We start from the raw sequence: 23,287 nt of genomic DNA, 5'->3' as shown, positions 1-23,287 counted from the left end.
TTAGTCATTGCCTGCGTTTATATGATGGTGAACCCTAAAATTTGGGGTAAAATCCCAAATTCTCAATCACTAATAGGCGAAGCTTCCTTCTTCCCCATCTCTCGTCTCTTTTTGGTCAGATCTCGGTGATTTAGTGGTGGTTGGAGCTCACTCATGATCTCTCTGATGGGTTGACTGAAAGAGGAACTGGGATTGCTTTTGTGCGGTTTGAAATGTTCTAGGTTTTCTTCAATTTCTATACTTGAGGTGATAAGGGGTTGAAATCAATTTTAGTGTTTAGGACGCTTCTTCAAACCCAAAACCCCTCACTCCCCTACCCAAACTTCTCTTCCTAAACCATGTATTTGTAATTTGTTTTTCTTTTTTTCCCATTTCCCTATGCTTTTATCATATACATTTGTCTCTGATTTTCTATTCATTATGCGTAGGTGCCACCATGGGTGCAACCGATGCTTTTTCTGGGAAGGGAGGAAGACATAGGTGATGGTGGTGAGGGACAGGAGGAAGGTGGGTGAGAGAGAGAGAGAGAGAAAATTTGAAGAGAGAAGTTGACTTTTCAACTTCCCGGATCAAATTGACATTAAGTTGGCAATATCAAGGACTGAATTAATATCCAAGTGGCAAAAAACGTGACATGTCATCCTTCTGTTAACGTCAGTCTACCATTTTTAACCCAAGGATTATCGTGAATAAGTTTTGCCACATTCAGGGACCCTATGAGATATTTTAGAAATTTAGGGACCAAGTTGTAGGCGAAATACACATCCATGGACCAAGTTGGCTATATACCCGCTCAGAAAGTTTCTACCATCACTCTTGTATGAACAGATTCTTGTAGAAGAAAATCATCTTGAAAAAGATTGTTTAGGAGAAGTCCTTGATAATACTTGTAGGAGAAGTCCTGAGAATACTTGTAGGAGATGTCTTTGATACTTGTTTATTGAAATCTTGGTAAAGTCAAGGACTCGACGTGACCCCATGGTTTAGGGGTGAACTAGGATAAAAAAGTTTGTGTCTCTTCACTCTATTCTTATGCTTGTTTATCAGCTGCACCAAACGATCTCGAAAAAATTGTTAACACTAATAATCTTTTGGAAATCAAAGTTTTAAATAGCACAATTCAACCCCCCTGTCTTTCTTGTGCTATTTCTTTACATCTCATTTGTTTGTATTTCACTTGTAATAAATTCAAGTACTACATCAACCCAATTGATGTGGTTGTAATATCCCATTACGACATAATAAAGCACATGTTATAAAATGTATTTTGCATATTCGTGTAAGGAAATGGGCTTTTGATTTTATTCAGTACTCATTGAAATATGTTTCTTTAAAAGATATAAAAGGGCAAGTAGCTGCATACTTCTTAGTTGATCACCCTACGGCTAGAGGAGTACAAGATGAAAATTATGAAGCAATAAAATCTTAGAAGTTGTATTTTGATGGCTTTCGACATGAAAAAGGAACATGAATTATGATCTTATTGATCTCACCGCAAGGTATCCCGACCTGGTTGAAGTTCAAGATTTGAGACTGTTCCAACAATGAGACAAAGTATGAAACTTTGAATCTTAAAGGATTTTACTCTCCATGAATGAAACAAGCAAAAATACCTTTGAAATCAATTCAAGAGCCTCCATTCTAGCACCCAAGTCCAAGTCCCCACTACGCAGCCTCATCAAGTAATCATCCCGGGGCAAATGTTTTTTCTCCCTCACAATCAGAAACCCAACATATTTCATCACTATGAATGAGAAAACCCATAAAAGGTTCCGATCCATGGTTGTCACTAATCAAATATAGATTGTTAAATTTACGTTTTTTGTAGTCCCACGAAGGTGATCCATCAACAGCATTACATTCTCAATCATCAAAGCATATGTCGATATTTTCCAAACAAAGCAGAGTTAGGGTTGTAGGGTAAATTCTATCTGCTCAGGCTAATGGGAAGGTCGGAAGCCAAGAAGAGGGTACAAAACTTTAAATCATACTACCTTCGTTCCTATTTGACTGTCCAGAGAGAGAAGAAACACACATATTAAGGAGTGCAATTAACTTTGTTGATTTTCAGAAAAGTATTGGTTGTTTTCCTATTTTACCCTATATAATGTGTTTTATCTTTCTTCATTTATTGCTCCAACAAGGGTATTGTTAGGAAAAACATCATTTAATGCTCTCTAGAAATGCTAAGTGGACAGATGTATAGGAACAAATTTTTTTCTTAAAAGTAGACAGTTAATAAGGAACGGAGGTAATATCATGTGTTGTAGGCATGTAAAACTTCACCTAGAAAGGTGACATGGTTTACTCTTTTTAAGTTGAGTGTTCCAGCCAAGAACATAGAGATAGGGTATAGTACCAAGAGTGAAGGGATTGCACAAGAGAGAAAATCTAGAGAGATGAATGTGTAACTTCCTAGAGAGAGAATGTAACCGCTTAGAGAGAGAAAATAACTGAATTGAGAGTTTGTTATTAAGCAAATGAGCTAAGAGTCCTTTACATGTGGTAACCGCTCCCTATTTATAGGCTAGGGGTTGTGCCTTGTTAGTCTAACTACCCCTATTAGGCCAATTGGGCCTCGTGGGGGAGGCCCAACTCTGAGCTTGCGTGACCGCCACAAGGCGGGCAGCCTTGGGCGAGGCCCTTTCGAGGCTCGCCCAGTCCACAAGTCCACAAGATACCAAGCTCGAAGCATGAGAGCTAAGTTGTCTTTAAAAATAAAGTTACAAATATTAAATAAAAGTTAGCCTAAGTCAGGACTGCGAAGAAATAGAGTAGGTCGCCAACATGGCGTGAAGCGAATATAAATTTCCCTAAGTCCACAAGTCCACTTGGGGCGATGAAGATAAGCCTGCTCGCCTTGTAGCGCTGGCGAGCGCCCGCTAGTTTGGTGTCTCGGCACGTGAGGGTCACGCAGGATGTGTTAGTTGAATCACAAAGATCAGCGAATCTTTAGAATCTTAACCGCTGCACTTGAAACGTCCCCTCAAATCATGATAAAGCATGTCCCTTCAGATTTACGCCAATCAACCGTTGTTGCTTCCCATTTAATGCGCCACTTGCTCTTCCCAAAAATCCGTGCCTTTCCCAAAGTTTTTTTTTTGATAAGCCAAGATATATTGAAGAGAAGCACAAGGGGTACTTCAACCCAATACAAAGTAATGAAAATTACAAAAGCTACAAATAGCAAATACAAAGGAATACTCAACAAACCCCAAACTAATCATTTCTTTTCGTCATGATGAGGCACGATTCTCCACTTCCTCCCCATGATCTCAACTAACCATCCACAGGAGATCCACACGCGTCTCCCTCCAACAGTCACCCCTTTTCTATAAGAACCCTGCTCTTTTACCATCTGCCACTTTCGAAACCTCCACTCCTTGCACCCTTATTTTGCTCTCAAGAACTCCTCAAAAAATATCCTCTCCAATGCCACTACTCTCCATCCCTTCAGATTTTCCCTGCTCAAATTCCGACTTGCTCCTCTTCTTCCATTCCTTTTCCGAGAAATGTCTCCCAAGCGCCATACTAGAAACTCCTCCCAAAACTCGACCCTGGCACTAATGACTCCTTTTGACCCCCCCTCCCCCTGGAGGAGTCCCCCTTGGCGAGGAGGAGTCCAATGCCTTCTAGTTCAAAATATTCGCCACCCTTCCCCAATCCGTTTCCGAGAGCCCTGCTCAGGAGGCCATCCGCTAGCCTTCTGAGCATACTACTGACGAATCTGTCGCCGACGTTGCTCGTTGGGCCGGTGGGCTTTGCCTCGAGAAGCCCCTCGAATCTATCCTCTGTGCCAGTGGTTGCAAGAGTAAAAACCGTCCGTGGCAGAACAGCACGATTGAAGCCGCCGCAAAAAAGAAGAGGTCTCACTTCTTCTATGTCTATGAATACCTGCACCTTGACCTCGGAATAAAATTCTCGTTCTCGCCGTTCCTCTGCTAAGTAATGAAGGCAGTCAACGTCGCCTTGTGCCAACTGCACCCGAATGCCTGGGCCTTTGCAAAGTGTTTCGAGATGCTTTGCGATGCGGTTGGCCTTGAGCCCTCAATCACCCACTTCTTCTACTTCTAGTCGTGGAGCCTAAGTCCTTGCGGTCCCGCGACTGGATGTCTATGAAGTCCCGTACCGGGTGCCAACGTCTTCATCCTTACAAGAGTAATGCCAAATACGGATTCGCCCGTCGGTACTTCCGGGTAATGATCTGTTTCACGTACCCCGAGGTCTTCAACTTGCGGGACGGGATCGCCCGCTTCTCCTTCTACTGGACCGAGGCCCCTCATGATGTTCCCCAGACGTTAGAGGCATCACTGAGCGACGAAGACAAGATCATCCTCAACTTCTTCGTCAAACTCCCTATCCTCGAATGCTCCCAATTGCTGAAGGCTGCTCGGGAAAACACCCTTCTTCGGCTCTAAGGTCACGATCCCTCTCGCCAGGAATTCTTTCCTGTTTTCCCTTATGTTATTTGTCATATACTCTGCCTTTAATCTTGCTAACGTTTTGTTTTCCCCTTTTCAGAATAAATGAAGTTCATTAAGGCCGAACTGACGAGCGCTCTCGCCACCAAGGTTGTCCAATTTCCCCCTGAGTTCAACACTGGCGGGGGAAAGAGGAGGCGTACTGCGGCCTCAGATGTTGCGGCTTAAATGCTCATGGTGAGGCCGTCGGCCCCTCGCCTAAAAAGAAGGTCAAGAAGGCTAGGAAACTGGTGTCCGGCGACACCTCCGCCACTCAAACAGCCCCGGAGGGCGAGGTGGCTATCCCACCTGCCCCCCAGGGAGATGTTGTTGTACGTCCCGCCCCCGAAGATACGGTTCCCACTCCATTAGACAATGTGCCCAAACATTGAACCCTTTAGGGCGAGACGGGCCTTCCTTAAACTCCTCATGTCTGCTCGCCAGATTCCCAACTTGAAAATCAGGTGCCTGCCAACCAGGTGTCGCCCCCGCCATTCACCGCCATCCCACTTCATCAAACTTCCCCTGCTTCTAACCTCCAAGGCGCCGGAGGAAGTCACACCACACCTTTGGAAAGGGAAAACGAAGGCCCCCCAGAGGACCGCCCAACAAACCCTATTTTCTTCATCCTTTCTGATCCTTTCTTCTAGACATTAAGGGGAGAAGGAAACCAGAATCTTGACGACCTGGCTTAGGAAGCCATCCTGAGTCTCCTTCGTACTGGCTGCCTATTCGCAAAGGTTTCTCAAGATTCCTTGGGGCTCACTGCTGAGGTTAAGGAATTACGCCGGACGGCGGAGGAACTCCATGCCGCTACGCTTAAGGCTGGCGACAAACAAGACAGGCTGTTGACCCAGGTGGCAAACCAAGAAATTACGTTGAACAGGCTGGGGTATGAAGTTCATGAGTTTGAACACGATTTGTCCGCCATCCTAGGGAGGATCGAAGAGCTGGAGGAGGAGCTTGAGGAAATGCAAAAAGAGTCGGACGCACGTGCTGAAGTGATAATCGCCAAGGAGGAGTCTATTGCCGCCAAGGATAAAGAACTAGCATCCCTACGCAGTGACCTGGCGTCAAAGGACGAGGATCTCGTGGAGGCTAAGGCTCAGGTTGAGGCTAAAAACCAGGTTGTGGCGGGCCTGAAAGCTCAAGCATCCTCCGATGCCGAGGCGCTTGAGGAAAAGTTGAAGGATGAAGCTGTCGCTGCCGCCGCTGAAGAGCGTGGTCTTGGATTCTTTCTTGCCAAATCCCAAGCTCGACACCTTCATGACCACCTGGATCTTCGTCCAATGGGGGCTTTCAAGAAGGTTACTCCAGCTGGTTTGGTCGGTCCAGATGATCCACCGGGCTTTAACGAGGAGTGTTTCCTGGCTGCTGAAGATGAAGAAGGGGAGAATGTTAATGAGACTGTTTAAGAATGATTGTAATTGTGTTTTACCTTCGTTTGTAATTTTGACCGCCCTTTGGGGCCGGTTCTTAATGAAAAACAGTTGTTATTTTCACTTCATTTGTTTAACGTTCTTCTTGCTTTTCTACTTTCTTGCCGTGTTTGATATTGTCATTTTGTATGTTTTTTACTTAGATCTGAATTACGCTTTTAACGACATTGAAAATGTATATGGTTTAACTAGGACTTTTCCTCAATTTGTTTGAACCAAGGCTTTGTTCACAAGCTTTTCCCGTAAGAGCAGGTGTGGCCTCGCCAACTCTACTCGGCGAGGACTTACAGTGGCTCGGGTCCCAATGGCCATTTGGGTTGCCCAAGGCTTGGCCTAGTTAAGTATGCTCACCCTTATACGGGGAGGCTTTTTGGATAAGAAGCTTATCCCACACGTCGCCAATAGGTAGAAACGATTGCGCCGGACTTTCCGGAGCGATCCCTAGACATCAAGGTCGTGTTGGGATCGCCACCTTCAGGGAAGTTTTCCCACCGTGAAACTGTTACAATTCAGTTGATTTGTAGGAGTATTGCTGAGAATATCCTTTTATTTCATTGTAAAAAATATTTTTTACATTTTTTGAGGGATGCCTCATTAAAAAACTCCCGTGGTGGAGAAAAATAGAGCATATTTATTTTTAGTTCTAATTTTTGCTCCAAGCTTGCCCTCCTGAAGCCAAGTCTTCACTCATCTCGCCACGCTAGTGGCCGCCCTACTAATTCTTCAAACCTCTGTCGCCAATCAGAGCAGCTCGCCAAACGTCTCGCCCTTCAAAGCTGAAGTGCTCGCCACCCATCCTGCATCCGCCGAAAACCAATCCTCTCGCCCGGTCCCTTTATGCTGAGACTGGTTTTCACCAAGCTTGACTTTATCCTTAAGTTGTTGAACCGCCTTGGAAGGCTTGAAACTTGTCGCCCCTATCTTAACGAATTTCCTTTGATCGCCATCCTGCTGAACAGCCTTCCCCTTTTTTTTGTTTCTGCCACGATGTTTCCGATTAAACGTTGCAGGCTTCCCAAACTCTTCACGGCCAACATTGTTCTAGCGATGCTCCGAAGGGACCGCCGCTTGCTGCTCCATCTTCCCCTTTCCATCACCCTCGAAGCGATTCTTTGGGAAAATAGGCTTCCTAAATTTGGGCAGCCCTCATTTAGCGTCCTTCTCACTCCAATCAAAAAGGTTTAAATTTTTCCCTAACAACTCCTCCAGACGGTATTCTTGCTCCATTGTATGCCCAGGCTCAATCGCCAAAAGTCCCCTACTAAACTTGAAAAGCTCAAGATCTCCGATCACGCCTGCCCACCGTTCCTCCGCCAGAGGGCCGGTGAACTGCCCATCCCTTCATGTCCTCTTTTCAGCTCCTTCTTCATATCGGTTCGCTCTGCGCCTGCCGTTCCTTGCACCAACCAACTGTCTCGGCCTACCTATTCTGTCCTGGTCCTGTTCTTGAACGCCCCTTTGCTCCCGATCGCCTTCTAAAACCTCAATTTTGTGGCACTTGTGACCCACAACAGCTCCCTTTGTGTCGCCCGCCGCTGATCAACCGTTAACTTTCCTACCTTACCACTGTCTAGCGGATATTTCACCGCCAGGTGAGCCGTTGAAATCATTGTGCACAGGCGATTCATTGTGTTCCGACCAATTATGACGTTGTATGACACTACCACCTGCAAAACCAAATACCTTACTCGCAGAACCTTTGCGTTGTCATCAATACCAAAAATCATGTCAAGATCCAGGTAGCCGCGCACCCAAACTTGTTCTCCAGAAAATCCCACCAAAGTTCTTGTGTACGGCGTCAGGTCTCGATCTGTCAGTCCCAGTTGGTCGAACGCGTCGCCGTAGATTATATCCGTCGAACTGCCTTGATCCAGGAGTACTCGCCTTACGTTGAAACTATTGATCCTTACCATGACCACTATAGGATCATCCTTGTGGGTCTTGATCCCTTCAAAATCAACCGACGACACAACTATATCTGGATGTTGAAAACCAAACGGAATCTCTTGTACTGAACTTACCACTTTGACGTGCCTTCGCCTCGCCGCCTGAGAGTCACCTCTGCCACCGAAGCCTCCGGCGATTGTATTGATGGTTCCAACTGGCGGCTCCAGATATTTGTTAAAGGTCTCCTCAGCTTTCTTCTTTTCAGTCGCCAATGTCTCCTTCCGGTCCCTCGTTGGGGTCGAGCGACGGTTGTCCTGTCGGCGCTCCTCTCGTTGGCGGTTCCCTTGCGGGCGATCACCCTGCTGACGATCGCCTCGGTCATATTGCTGTGAGCGTCCCGTCTTGATCACCCTCTCAATCTCTTTCTTCAAAGTGAAGCAGTCATCAGTGTCATGGCCCGCCGAGCGGTGGTACTCGCACCATTTAGTCTTGTCTACCGCCACTAGCCTCTTGCTCGACTTCCGCAACTGCATGTGTTGCTTTGACCTCACGAAGCAGATCTGTCAGATGTGCGCTCAGGTCCTTGTTTGCTTCCTCTCGCCGACGTGATCCTTGCTGCAGCCAAGGGGGACGTCGCTCAAAACTCTCTTTCTTTGGATAAAGCTGCTCCTTAGCGTATTTCTCTGACGACTTACCTTTCTTCTCCCTTCGCTTGTTGCTTTCACCTTTCTCTCGGCCTTGCCCGTCCTTTTTCAATTGTTCCACTTGTCCTCCATCTTATTCCTTCTTCGCGCGCTTTCTTTTGAACGCATCATCCTCCCCGTCCAAAATGTAGGTGTTCCCCCGTGCGCGAATATCCGCCATTGAATGAGGTGGCTTCCTGCTTAGCTTGCCGTTCAACATTCCTGCTTAGCTTGTTGTGCAACATTGAAGGCTCTCACACAAGCGTGCGGTTCCAATTCTTCTATCTTGACAAACGCTACGTTGTACCTCGCCACATACTGCTTCAGAGCTTCTCCGTCTAACTGCGAACGTTGTACAGGTCATCAATCTGGATTTGCTTGAGCTTGCTCGCAGATAACTGAACAAGAAACTTTGAGGAGAAATCACGGAAATTCGTGATGGATCCACGAGGTAGAGTCGTAAACCACATCATCGATGTGCCTTTGAACGTCGACAGGAATATTCTGCACTTCACCGCGTCCGAAGCCGCGCTTATCACCATCTTCGTATTGAAATACAGAAGGTGATCCTTCGGATCCGTCTTGCCACTGAAAGATTCCAAGACGAGGTTCTTCATATTGTCCGGAATTGCGACCTCTCTTACCATCACTGAGAAAGGCTCGAATTCCGCCACAACCTCCGCCTCTCGCACTCCTTCGTCCTGTTGCTCATGGCGGAAGTAGTCAAGCTGCTCTTGCAAATAGTCATTCCGTTGTCGAATGTTGTCGACGTTGCGCATAAAACGCCGCCAATCTCGCTGAGCAATTGGCCTCTGATGCTGCGGTGATCCGTTTCTGGGAGGATGGGGGAGTTCTCCGGAGTTCCTTGCTGCGAAGGTGAGGATTGCAGAGTAGGCAACGGAGGCGTTGGAGAAGGAGGAGGAGGAGGCGGTGGAGGTGGAGGAGGAGTCAGTTGCTCAGATTGCTCACGATGAACCTCCTCACGACGCGATCTCCCCCTCACACGACGCGGTGGTGAACCGCGCCTCTGCTCCTACGTCGACGACGAGGAGTTTCCATCGGAAATCAACCGTAAACCAGAAAGTCAAACCGAAAACAACTAGAAACCATGAAATTCCACAGAATTCCGAACTTCTCTCGATCGTACAAGCAATCCACGTAGTCTGGGAATCGAAATTCACCGATCCCCACAAAAGGCGCTGAATGTTCCAGCCAAAAACATTGAGATAGTGTATAGTACCTAGAGTGAAGGGATTGCACAAGAGAGAAAATCTAGAGAAATAAATGTGTAACTGCCTAGAGAAAGAATGTAACCGCTTAGAGAGAGAAAATAACTGAATTGAGAGTTTGTTATTAAGCATAGGAGCTAAGAGTCATTTACATGTGGTAACCGCTCCCTATTTATAGGCTAGGGGCTGAGCCTTGTTAGTCTAACTACCCATATTGGGCCAATTGGGTCTCGCGGGGGAGGCCCAACTCTGAGCTTGCGTGACCGCCACAAGGCGGGCAGCCCTGGGCGAGGCCCTCTCGAGGCTCGCCCAGTCCATTGAGCTATGGTCACGAGGTCGTATTACAAGTTTAAGTTAAAATGAAATCCATAGATTGCTAAGGAAATCAAAAATCCTTCGAAATGATTTCTGGAATATGTGTTCGACGAAGAAATCCCGCGAAATGATTACTGGAATATGATGTTCAACGGAATGATGGATTTGGATGAGGAGTGAATGGTTACCTTGGATTCTTACTCATCTGCCAGGAAAATGTTCCTTACATCCAGATAAAAATAACAGAATGGAAGATAAAGAAACTTTAATCAAACTTTTAAAAGATATACTAGCTAGCGATCTAAACTTTGAGACAAGTGTGGCGAGAGAAAACCTAGCAAAAATTTGAAGGAATGTTGTCCTGGTCTTAAGATATAATTCACTTACTAAAGTTCAAAGCGAGGTTGCAACCTTTGGATGAAGAAAAACAAAAGTTACGTTTGTCTCTAACCTTGAATTATTATGTGGTTGCTGCAATAATTTTTAAGGGCTTTATTCATTACAAAACTTATTTGATATATATATATATATATGAATATTCGTTGGTACCAATGCTAATGAATTGAAATTGGCACATATTAAAATTAAAAGTGAATGAAACTCTTCTAATGACATTATATTCATCTAATATCTAAACATACATTAGTTAAAAGAAGTTAATGTTGTAGCACAACTGGTAGATAGTTGGGCTCCTTAACCATCTAATGTAGGGTTCGATTCCTGGACGGTGCGTATGGAGAAGCATTTGTTGGGAGAGGCCTACCCACCTAACATGATCTCAGAGTCTCGAAGGATTAGTCTCATGGCTATAGACTGTGGGGATACCTTGGCAAACAAAAAAAAAAGAAGTTAATGTTTTCTCTTGGATCATTGTTTCATTCTTTCCTTTTTGAAGTATCCCATACTTTACCATGCTTTCCAAAATTAGTTTTTACATTTCACTAATGATTGTTGAACCACTAAAGACGCATAGATTTGTAGCGGTTCTAAATTGTTACAAATCATCCCTCATAGCTATACAGTTAACTTTTCGCTTTTGTGGCACGGACAAAAGTATAAAGTTATTGGAGGAAAATCAATATAATGTCGAATCGGATGTGAAAGCCCTATAAAATAGTGTCCTAATGCCAAAGGTGGTTAAGGTTTTAACTTTTTTATGAACTTATTAAACATTTCGGTAACTTCCATTTACTAAATGAAATGCCATTGAAGATAAATATTGTTTAAATCTTGCCAACGCCTAGTAGCCATCTTTGCACATATTCCTTACTTAGGAATAGGATTCCACAGTGTCTTGTTAGGTAACTTCTCAACTTTTTTTTTCAAGTAAATAACGACAAATATCATAAAATCTGCTTAAAAAGGGCACAGTAGGAGTTAAGGAAACTTCAATGAACGAAAACCCAGAACAAAACAAAATTAAATAGGCAAAGGTTATGAGAAAAACTAGGTTTTTTATATCTTCGCATAGCCCCGGTTTATAATGTGGAGTGTGGACATGTTATACCTATAACCTGTTTGGCAAATCTTTGATGCAGTTGAAGACAGAAGAAGCAAAACTACTGGAGCATCCAAGTACCAAGCTGGCCAGGTCTCTTTTTCAATCATTGATAAGAAAGATTTCCAAAGATGTTGGTTCTCACTTCTCAGACAGATCACAAATGGCAGTAAGTAACTTGTACAATCTTGAGAATGTCGAAGGAGAATTCATGAAATTCATAAGGCATTTTCATACTCAAAGCCTTTCCGTTTTAAACATAGGTCTTAAAACCATATGAGAATTTCATCCCTATTTCATGAAATTCATAGGTCTTAAGTAATAGTGGTAATTAGAGTGTAAAAGGTCTTAGAAGTTCCGGCTTTTTTTATGACAATGCTGGTTTAGTTCTTGGAAATCTCACATTAGAGAAAACCTTGATGTGTGTTTGCTTTATGAATATGAAAGTTGGTTCACTCAATCGAAATGATTGTTTGTTTTTTCCAATGACTCAAAGTGAAAATACTTTGCTCAAAAAAAAAAAGTGAAAATACTTTGGTTTCAACCCAACTCAAGAGTTCTATTGGGAAAAAGTGCGACTTCACTTCAGGATTCATGCATGGCAACCAATTGATGCCAACCCAAAAACAAACATGTCCGAATTTCTTTCTTCTCTCTTTTACATTGAGCTGAATTGGAAATTCAGAAATTACAGTACGTACACATAAACTCTGTTGTAACTGAAAACTAAATTGAGAACTCAGAGACTCAATTAAAAGCAAAACAAAATGTTGTTCCTTTGTTGTCATCAATTTTGTTAAAAACAACCTGATGTCCTAGCCGATGTTGTGACATCTGCCTTGGTGAAGGCCAGGACATCCGCCCCTGCTGGCATGCAAGTGGGTCCCTTATGGTTATGCTTTATGGTATGTTCTGTGCTTACTTGAAGGTCAAGTAACTGATTGTTGGGAGCCAGTTGCGGGTTGTTTTTGTTGGAGCAAATCTGTGACTAAAAAGATTTGTTTCTATTTTATTTGTTGATCACTCATATCAGATCTTGGAAGATTCTCTACTGATATGAGTTGGATCAAAGTGTTCTTCAGCCCAAATAAACCCTAGCCGCCTCTGTTGAAGTATATATAGACAAAGACCTGAACCTTGAAGTGATCGAGAGAATTACCTTGAAGATCAAGTGTTCTTAAGAGTGTAAGTTGTTCTTTGTCTTTGTTAGTTGTGAACTCGTCTTGCTCACTGATTCTATAAAGTGAGACTGAGTTCTGTTTGTGTTTGAGTGTCAAACAAACCTTGTGTTATTGTTGTTACCAATCACTGGGGCAGTGATTGAGGAAAAGTGAGAGGGGCTCTCATACTTAGGCTGTGGTTCTAAGTAGAATACCACTGGGTAGATTAGGTTAAGAACAATGAACTTGATGTGTTCATGTGTGTCTGTAATACCTAGTTCTTGAGATAGTGGAATTCCTTTTCATTGGGCGAAAGCTAACCAGACGTAGGTGTAGTTTCACCGAACTGGGTTAACAACTTCCTGTGTCTTGTTTCTTTTAGTTGTTTGTTGTTTTGTGTTCATGCCTTTCAGTCGTATGATGTTCTAATCGATTGTCCCAGCATCGTGCAGGACATATGTTCTAAGGGATCTAGAATTTCAATTGGTATCAGAGCAGGCACCCCTGTTCTGTGTGGGTGAGCTCCAGGGAGATATTTTCTTGATCTCATGGACAATAAGGAGGGAGGATCGATCAACAGGCCACCAATCCTGGATGGCTCCAATTATGATTACTGGAAGGTTCGAATGATAGCCTTTCTCAAGTCTATTGATATCAAAACTTGGAAGGCTGTTGTCAAAGGCTGGAAGCATCCTGTCAAAGCTCAAGCAGAAGGAAGTACATCTACTCCTGAAGAAAAACCTGAGGATGAATGGACAAGTGCTGAAGAAGAAGCTTCTCTGGCAAACTCAAAAGCAATGAATGCTATCTTCAATGCTGTGGACAAAAACATGTTTAGATTGATTAATACTTGCACTGTTGCCAAAGATGCTTGGGAGATTTTGAAAACAGCACATGAAGGTACAACCAGGGTGAGGATGTCTAGACTCCAGATGCTTACTACTCGTTTTGAGAACTTGACAATGACAGAAGATGAGACTATTTCTGAATATCACATGCGTGTGCGTGATCTATCAAATGCTTCATTTGCTCTGGGAGAACCTATGTCAGATGAAAAGCTTGTGAGGAAAATCTTGAGGTCTGTAACCAGCAAGTTTGCAATGAAGGTCACTGCTATTGAAGAAGCTCAAGATATCAGCAGTTTGAAAGTGGATGAGCTGATTGGTTCTCAGCAGACTTATGAGTTAAAGTTGGGTGAAAAACCTGAAAAGAAGACCAAAAGCATTGCTTTTGTATCCAACACCACTGAAGGAGATGATGCTGATAGTGAAAGTGAGAATCTATCTGAAGCTCTGGCACTTCTTGCTAGAAAATTCAACAGAGCTCTAAGGAAGATAGACAGAAGGACTAGGCCAAATGTCCAGGACATTAAGTCAGACAACTCTAAATCCTACAATTTCCAGCGAAAGGTCAAAGAAGAGGACAAATCAGGCCTAAACAAGGGTGTTCAGTGTCATGAATGTGAGGGTTATTATGGTCACATTAGATCTGAGTGTGCAACCTACTTGAAGAAACAAAAGAAAGGCATGGTAGTGACATGGTCAGATGAAGATACTGAGGATGAGGAAGAGTTATCTGCCAACAAAGTTAATGCCTTCTCAGGGGTTGTCAATGACTCAGATTCCAGTGGTGATGAAATGACATTTGAGGATTTGGAAGAGACTTACAAACTCCTACATGTTAAATGGAAGGAAACTTGCAAACATCTGAAGGAGCAAGAAGATGAGATGAAACAAGTTCAGACTGAAAATGAAAACCTTAGGGAAACCATTGATAAACTGCAAGATGATTTGGATAAATGGAACTCAAAATTAAAGGATGTTGAAAAAGCCAAGCTTCTGTTAACTATAGCTGATCTTCAAGAGAAAGTAGCTACATTGACAGCCAAACTGGAAAATACCTACAAGTCAGTACGTATGCTGAACAGTGGATCTAATATGCTTGAAGAGATTTTGGAAGAAACAAGCAAGCAAGGAAAGAGTGTTAAAGGCATTGGTTTCAGTTACCAGTCTGAGAGTAGAGGAAATCAGAAAGCATCAAGGAAGTTTGTAAGAGCTAAGGAGAACTCTGAGTTTAAAAACCCAGAGAACTATCAGAGGTCAAGCCCGATGTCACAACATATGCCTCCACATCCTACTACTCAGAAGGCTACTGCTCAAATTCCATGGAGATGTCATTATTGTGGTAGGTTTGGTCACATTAAGCCCTACTGCTTCAAGCTATACGGATATCCTCAGATCCAGAAGGTTCTCAAGACATCTAAGAAAGCTTGGGTACCCAAAGGAGAAGTTTCATGTCTTATAGCACACACATCTTTTAGAGTCTCATCAAGTGAAGACTGGTATTTTGATAGTGGCTGCTCAAAACACATGACTGGGAATAAGGAGTATCTGGAAAATCTCAAGGAATACTCCAGTAAATCAGTCACTTTTGGAGATGGTGCTAAAGGAAAAATCAAAGGCATTGGGAAGTTGGTAAACTCTGGATCTCCTAGTCTGAACAACGTTCTTCTTGTCAAGGGGTTGGCAGCAAATCTAATCAGTATAAGTCAGTTGTGTGATCAAGATCTGGATGTGAAGTTTAGCAAGACTGAATGCATGGTTACCACTAGTGATCAAGAGATTGTGATGAGAGGTGTCAGGTCCAAAGACAATTGCTACATGTGGATTCCACAAAAGAAAGCCCAAGTGTCTAGATGTTTGATATCAAAAGTGGATGAGTTGAATCTATGGCACCAACGTTTAGGTCACATCAATCTCAAGAGTATGCAGAAAGTTATCTCTAAAGATGCTGTACGAGGGCTACCAAAACTGAAAATAGATGAAGAAAAGATATGTGGAGAATGCAAGATTGGAAAGCTGACCAAAACTTCTCATGCAAAGCTTCAGCATCCAACTACAACAAAAGTCCTTGAACTTCTTCACATGGACTTGATGGGACCCATGCAGGTAGAAAGTCTATGAGGTAAGAAATATGTTTATGTTTGTGTTGATGATTATTCCAGGTTCACTTGGATTGACTTCATGAAGGAAAAATCAGAAACCTTTGACATATTCAGAAGGCTATGTCTGAAACTTCAAACTGAGAAGAATTGCTCTATAGTAAGAATCAGAAGTGATCATGGAAGAGAGTTTGAGAACTCCAAATTCTCTGACTTCTGTGATTCAGAAGGAATAAGCCATGAATTCTCAGCTCCAATTACACCTCAGCAGAATGGAATTGTTGAAAGGAAAAACAGGACTCTTCAAGAATCCACAAGGGTTATGCTTCATGCAAGGAAGATTTTCAACAAGTTCTGGGCAGAAGCCATGAACACAACCTGTTACATTCACAATAGAGTAACCATTAGAGCTGGAACCACAGTCACTCTATATGAACTCTGGAAAGGAAGGAAGCCAACTGTGAAACACTTTCATATCTTTGGGAGTAAATGTTATATTCTGGCTGATCGTGAACAAAGAAGAAAGCTAGATCCTAAGAGTGATGAAGGAATTTTCATGGGATACTCTACAAACGGCAAAGCTTACAGAGTGTACAATTCTCGAACAAAGGTAATGATGGAATCTGTAAATGTCTCTATTGATGATCAACCAAATGAAAGAGAAGACACTGGTGCAACTGAAGATGATGATGGTCCACATGTCACAGCCGATGTCCCAACTATTGACCTCAACATTGAATCAGAAACCAGTTCTGATGAGCAAGATCACCAGATGACCTCTGCAAATAAAGCTCCATCGATCAGAATTCAAAAGAATCATCCTCAAGAGAATATTATTGGTGACCTCAAAGAAGGAGTTACTACCAGGGCTAGAAGCTACATTGCTCATGAATGTTTTATATCCAAGTTAGAACCCAAGAATGTCAAGGAGGCTCTGACAGATGAATACTGGATAAATGCTATGCAAGAAGAACTTGATCAATTCAGAAGAAATGAAGTATGGGATCTCATTCCTAGGCCTGAGGGAGTAAACATCATAGGAACCAAGTGGATTTTCAAGAACAAGTCAGATGAGAATGGTGTAGTAACTAGAAACAAAGCAAGACTGGTGGCTCAAGGATATACTCAGATTGAAGGAGTAGACTTTGATGAAACCTTTGCTCCAGTGGCTAGGTTGGAATCCATAAGACTTTTGCTTGGTGTTGCTTGTCTTTTGAAGTTCAGATTATTCCAAATGGATGTCAAAAGTGCCTTTCTAAATGGTTATCTGAATGATGAAGTTTATGTTGAACAGCCAAAGGGATTCACAGATCCACATCATCCTGAACATGTCTACAAACTCAAGAAAGCCTTGTATGGATTAAAACAGGCTCCTAGAGCTTGGTATGAACGCCTTACAGAGTTTCTGGTGAGCAATGGTTATTGCAAGGGAAGAATAGACAAGACATTATTTGTGAAAAATGAAATAGGAAAACTCATGATTGCACAGATATATGTTGATGATATTGTGTTTGGTGGGATGTCGAACACGATGGTGGAACATTTTGTCCAACAAATGAAGTCAGAGTTTGAGATGAGCTTAGTTGGTGAATTGAACTACTTTCTGGGACTTCAGATCAAACAAATGGAAGACTCCATGTTTATTTCCCAGAGTAAGTATGCTAGGGGCATCGTCAAGAAATTTGGACTTGAAAAATCTGGACATAAAAGGACTCCTGCTGCTACACATATCAAGCTGTCTAAAGACAATCAGGGAGAGGATGTTGATCAAAGCTTATATAGAAGCATGATTTGAAGTTTGTTGTACCTCACTGCTAGCAGACCTGACATTACCTTTGTTGTTGGTGCTTGTGCAAGATATCAAGCTGCTCCAAAGACCAGTCATCTCTTACAAGTGAAAAGAATCATTAAGTACATAAATGGTACTTGTGACTATGGAATTCTTTATACAAATGATACTAATTCTTCTCTTGTAGGGTATTGTGATGCAGATTGGGCAGGGAGTGCTGATGATAGAAAGAGTACATCTGGAGGGTGTTTCTTCTTTGGAAACAACTTAATCTCTTGGTTTAGCAAGAAGCAAAACTGCGTGTCCTTATCCACAGCTGAAGCTGAATATATAGCTGCTGGAAGCAGTTGTACTCAACTTATTTGGATGAAGCAGATGCTCAAGGAATATGAAGTTGAGCAAGATGTCATGACATTGTACTGTGACAATTTGAGTGCTATCAATATTGCCAAGAACCCTATACAACATAGCAGAACCAAACACATAGATATCAGACATCACTTCATCAGGGAATTAGTGGAGGATAAAATTGTTACTTTGGAACATGTCCCCACAGAGAGACAATTGGCTGACATCTTTACCAAACCCTTAGATGCTGCTACATTTGACAAATTAAGAGGAAATCTTGGGATTTGCCTCTTCGAAGAAGCATAGCAATTAAAGCCCCTTTTCTGTCTAACGGCTAGTTTCCTCGTAACTACCATTAACTGCCGTTGTGACATCATTGCTTCCTTCTCACACAACTGCTATATAATCATCACCAATGGCTTCATCACAATCTCACAAGTTGTCAATCTTGCTCTAACAATTTCTGGTTCTCATCACTTACATTTCTCTCAATTTCTTGTATTTGTCCGTTTGCTTTACCAGTTCATCATGTCTTCAAGCAAGAAAGAGTCTATGAAAGGAAAGATAGAGAGAACTGCTGGTGGTGCTAGGGTTATGGGTTTGCACACAAGTTCTTCCACTCAATCAAAGAAGAACTCAAGAACTCCTTCCAAGAAGCACTACAAGTCTCGTGCAACCCCAATGCAAAACCCAGAAGCCCCTGTGCCTGAGGAAGTCTCCAACACTTCTGTCTCTGCAAATGATGAAGATGATGTCGCGACATTGTCTGATAAGCCTGCCAATGAAGTTTCACTCTCAAAGGATTCTTCCTCTTCATCCAAGAGTTCTGATTCCAAGGCTGCAAACTCAACGGATGTTTTGTCAGAGGAATCGATGAAGACCCCTCCTATTGTTCATGATGTCTCTGATGATGAAGATTCAGAGGATGTGCCTCTGGCGAGTGTTGCTACCAGAATGCTTAAGCGAAGAAGAGCATCTGTTGAAGAAACCCCTGTTGTCAAGAAGAAGAAAACCAAGATCACTACTGGATCTTCAAAATCAAGGGCAACTGATGCGTCACGGAAAGGCAAGCAGAAAGCTGTGGAATCATCTGGGAAGAAAGCCAAGAAGACTACTGGGAAAAAGCATAAAGTTTCCAGAATTGATTTGGAGACTGAATCAGATGTTGAAGGTGATGTCCTGGACATCACTGCCTCTGAGAAGAAAATGTTCTCTGGTAAGCGTATTCCCTCAGATATTCCTAATGTTCCTCTAGATAATGTGTCTATTCATGCTCCAGAAAATGCCTTCAAATGGAAATATGTCTATCAAAGACGTGTTGCCAGAGAGAGGGAGATTGATTCTGATGTGTTAGCCTGCAAAGAGATCATTGCCTTGATTGCAAAAGCAGGGTTGAGGCAGACTGTGATGAACATAGGAAAATGCTATGACAAGCTTGTGAAGGAATTTATTGTCAATCTCTCTGATGATGTTAATAATTCTGCCTGTCCTGAATTCAGGAAAGTGTTTGTCAGGGGTAAGTGTGTGAATTTCTCTCCTGCTATCATCAACCAAACCCTTGGAAGAAGTGTGGTTGAATTTGTTGAAGAAGAACTTTCTCTGGATACGGTTGCTGAGGAATTGACTACTGGAAGAGTAAAGAAGTGGCCTGCTAAGAAGCTTCTGTCAACTGGGGTTCTGAGTGTGAAGTATGCTATTTTGAATAGGATTGGAGTGGTGAATTGGGTTCCCTCTAACCATACTTCTGCTGTTTCTGCTATGCTTGCCAAGCTTCTCTATCGCATTGGGACTGAAATTGCTTATGACTTTGGCAACTTTGTGTTTTCCCAAACCTTGAAGCATGCAGAGACATGTGCTGTGAAACTCCCCATCTATTTTCCTTCTTTACTGACTGCTATCATTCTGAAACAACATCCTAATATCCTCACTGTTGATGATGTTTCTGTGCTCAAAGGCCCTCTCATCACCTTGGACCAACGGTTGTTCCTGGACCCTCATGTCCTGGACATTGATCTGTCATCCAGTAGGACATCTGTTCCTGCCTCTATGTCTGCCTCAGGCACTCACAGTGTCATTGCTGAACTTGAGGCCATTTCCAAGGAACTTCAAGAGACGATCAGGATTGCTGCTGCTAGGAAGATTAAGGTGGATGCTCTCATTCAAACTCTCCAAGGGGAAGCTGGTCAAGAGGGTGAGCATGCAGCTGATGGTGAGAAGGAAGGATCTGCAGAAAATGATGAGTGCATCTCCTAGTTGATTTTTTAGTTGGCCTTGGTTAAATTCTTTCCACCTTTGCCAAATTTGTGCTAAAAAGGGGGAGTAGTAGTGTGTTGTACTTTGTTTTTTTTGAAGACTTGGTATTCTGGTTATGTTATGTAATAAGTATGCAGCTTTGTCAAGACAAGTTCAGGAGATCTTTTATGTTCAAGTGCTTCAAGCTAGCTTCTGTTCAAGTGTTACCAAGTGTGGTTGTTTTAGTTTGTACTGCTATGCATATGGGTTCTATATACTTTAGGCAGTGTTTATTTGGATGCATCTTTTGAGGGGGAGTTCCTCCGTGTTTTGGCTGTTGTGGATGCATTGGTTTGAGGGGGGGTATTTCTGCTGCTGACTCTGATGATTTTGATATTTTTTCCCTCTCTGGTAGTGAAGTTGTTTTTAGACAAAATTTGACAAAGGGGGAGATTGTTGTTCCTTTGTTGTCATCAATTTTGTTAAAAACAACCTGATGTCCTAGCCGATGTTGTGACATCTGCCTTGGTGAAGGCCAGGACATCCGCCCCTGCTGGCATGCAAGTGGGTCCCTTATGGTTATGCTTTATGGTATGTTCTGTGCTTACTTGAAGGTCAAGTAACTGATTGTTGGGAGACAGTTGCGGGTTGTTTTTGTTGGAGCAAATCTGTGACTAAAAAGATTTGTTTCTATTTTATTTGTTGATCACTCATATCAGATCTTGGAAGATTCTCTACTGATATGAGTTAGATCAAAGTGTTCTTCAGCCCAAATAAACCCTAGCCGCCTCTGCTGAAGTATATATAGACAAAGACCTGAACCTTGAAGTGATCGAGAGAATTACCTTGAAGATCAAGTGTTCTTAAGAGTGTAAGTTGTTCTTTGTCTTTGTTAGTTGTGAACTCGTCTTGCTCACTGATTCTATAAAGTGAGACTGAGTTCTGTTTGTGTTTGAGTGTCAAACAAACCTTGTGTTATTGTTGTTACCAATCACTATGGCAGTGATTGAGGAAAAGTGAGAGGGGCTCTCATACTTAGGCTGTGGTTCTAAGTAGAATACCACTGGGTAGATTAGGTTAAGAACAATGAACTTGATGTGTTCATGTGTGTCTGTAATACCTAGTTCTTGAGATAGTGGAATTCCTTTTCATTGGGCGAAAGCTAACCAGACGTAGGTGTAGTTTCACCGAACTGGGTTAACAACTTCCTGTGTCTTGTTTCTTATAGTTGTTTGTTGTTTTGTGTTCATGCCTTTCAGTCATATGATGTTCTAATCGATTGTCCCAGCATCGTGCAGGACATTTGTTCTAAGGGATCTAGAATTTCACAAAAGATGCCATCAACTAAAGAATACCACAACTGCATTCTAATTTCTCAATCACAAATGCTAATAGTTAAATCATGCCAAATAAATTGGCATATCTGAACTAAACAATTCAAGTATGGCTCAAATATCACACATCAAACTATCTAAAAGAATGATATGTTTTTGACAACAAAAGATTTTATTGCATGAGAAAAACTACATGAGAACAATTCTTTCATTAAATAGAGGAAACAATTCAATCACCAGAAAAACCTAAGATAAAAACTTAGTGAAGGAAAAAAAATATAACATTTCCTAAGAAGCCTTTGAAACATTGCCACCATGGCACCCACTAGAAAAATCAAAATATGCAAGTCTATTTGTCATTCTAATTTCCAAGAATGCCCTAAAAAACAAACAACTTTGCCTCCTTAGTATATCAGCACTTTGAACCTGCATACGCCTCAGAAACTCTAGAAATCCTTAAGCAACTTACGAACCTGTTCCAACGTCACGAAAAGCACAACCGTGAAGGGTCCCTGCCTCGAGATCGTGGGAATAAAACCCTTGTAAAGAGCCATGGGACCTTCCGCGCGCACCGTCTTCAAGGCGCAATCAATAGCACCGGAGTACGGTGGCGCCGCCCCTGGCTCCACCTTCATGTTCATCACCCTCGTCTTGATCACGTCCACGGGGTTCGACGCAACTGCCGCCACAAAACCTGCTGAGAAGCTCGCGGTCACGTGAGTCCCGAGCCCGTCACCCATCAAGCCCCTCTCCAAGATCATTTCTTTAAACTGGTCGTACGAAGCAAGCTGCGACGCCGTCACCAGCATGGCGCGGTTCACCGTGAGCGATGAGCCGCGCCACAGGCTGGTGACGCCCTCGTCCTTCACCATCCTCGTGATCGCGTCGACCACGGACTTGTAGTTCCGCCGCTGCGCCGGTGGGAGCCTCCCGTCGGCCTGCATTCGGACCATTGCCACGTCGGCGGGGTTCCCGACGGCAGCGCCAATTCCGCCAGCTATCAGCCCCGCCGCGATCTTGTTCGTGAGTGGCATGGTGCCGTTGGGATTGGACCATTTCTTCTTCATCATGTCGTAGAGCCCCATGCGAGTGCTGGAGTACAGGAGCTGGCGGAGAACGGTGGCGGAGACGCCGGAGAATAGTGCGGCGAAGCCTTCCTGTTGGACTAGCTTAACGCCGACGGCGATGGGACCCGGCCTGGCCGCCGCCGGTGGTGGTGGGTGGGTAGAGGTTGGGTTGAAAGCGAGAGAGGGTCGGAGGTTTTGGGATTGGGCCTCTCCTTGGAGCTGCATTCGGACCTTGATGAGATCAAGAGGGTGTGTGGAACACCCTGCAATCATGGATGCTATGCCTCCTTCGACGAAACCCTTGATACCCATTTTGAGATTTGAGGAAAAGTTTACAACTTTGATGCAATCAATCAAAAAGAGAATGTGGGGTGCATTTGATTATGTCAATCAATTGAATCAATGATTATGACCAATTGGGGTTTGGGTTCATCTCACTAGAAACCATGACATGAGAATGGAGATCAAAGGCTATGGAACAGGAGTTGAGACATACGCTGGTGGAAAGAATGAGATGTTGTTTAGGGATAAAATAAAAAATGGATTTCTTTGAATAGGGGAAGGGAATTTATAGTAAAGTGTTTTGAAAGAAAGAACAATAATGGAAGTTTACGATATGAGCATCATAGAAAGCAGCATAAAATAGTCAAAATCTTCTCAAATTTCCCCCAATTAATAAACGCGCTTGTGTAGGCCCTCCAATAGTTTTGATCTATTCTCGACTATTAAAATGCTATTTTTTGATAGATATTAAAATGCTATTAATTACATTTGAATAACACATGATGTATTTTCCCTTATTTTTTCTATGTGATATAATTCTCATGCGTTATATCAATTTATTTTCCACTTTCAAAAAAAATTATTTTCAACATTTTTTTTTAAATATTAATTGTAAAAAAAAA

At 42.8% G+C, this 23,287-nt stretch overlaps 2 protein-coding genes across 2 annotated transcripts; both read right to left on the bottom strand.

Annotated features, from left to right (window-relative positions):
- Positions 1 to 7,374: 7,374 nt before the first annotated feature.
- Positions 7,375 to 8,319, bottom strand: LOC130712579 (uncharacterized). Its single transcript, XM_057562406.1, has one exon. The coding sequence runs from the start codon at positions 8,317 to 8,319 to the stop codon at positions 7,375 to 7,377; it is 945 nt and encodes a 314-aa protein (XP_057418389.1).
- Positions 8,320 to 21,509: 13,190 nt separating this feature from the next.
- Positions 21,510 to 22,914, bottom strand: LOC130709957 (mitochondrial uncoupling protein 5-like). The gene has a single exon (XM_057559094.1). It carries the CDS (start codon positions 22,692 to 22,694, stop codon positions 21,762 to 21,764), a length of 933 nt encoding a protein of 310 aa, XP_057415077.1. The 5' UTR covers positions 22,695 to 22,914; the 3' UTR covers positions 21,510 to 21,761.
- Positions 22,915 to 23,287: the final 373 nt, after the last annotated feature.

The sequence above is a fragment of the Lotus japonicus genome, chromosome 4, assembly GCF_012489685.1.
Source record: "Lotus japonicus ecotype B-129 chromosome 4, LjGifu_v1.2".
NCBI classification, from domain to species: domain Eukaryota; kingdom Viridiplantae; phylum Streptophyta; class Magnoliopsida; order Fabales; family Fabaceae; genus Lotus; species Lotus japonicus.
This window is presented reverse-complemented; position numbering and strand designations above follow the sequence as displayed.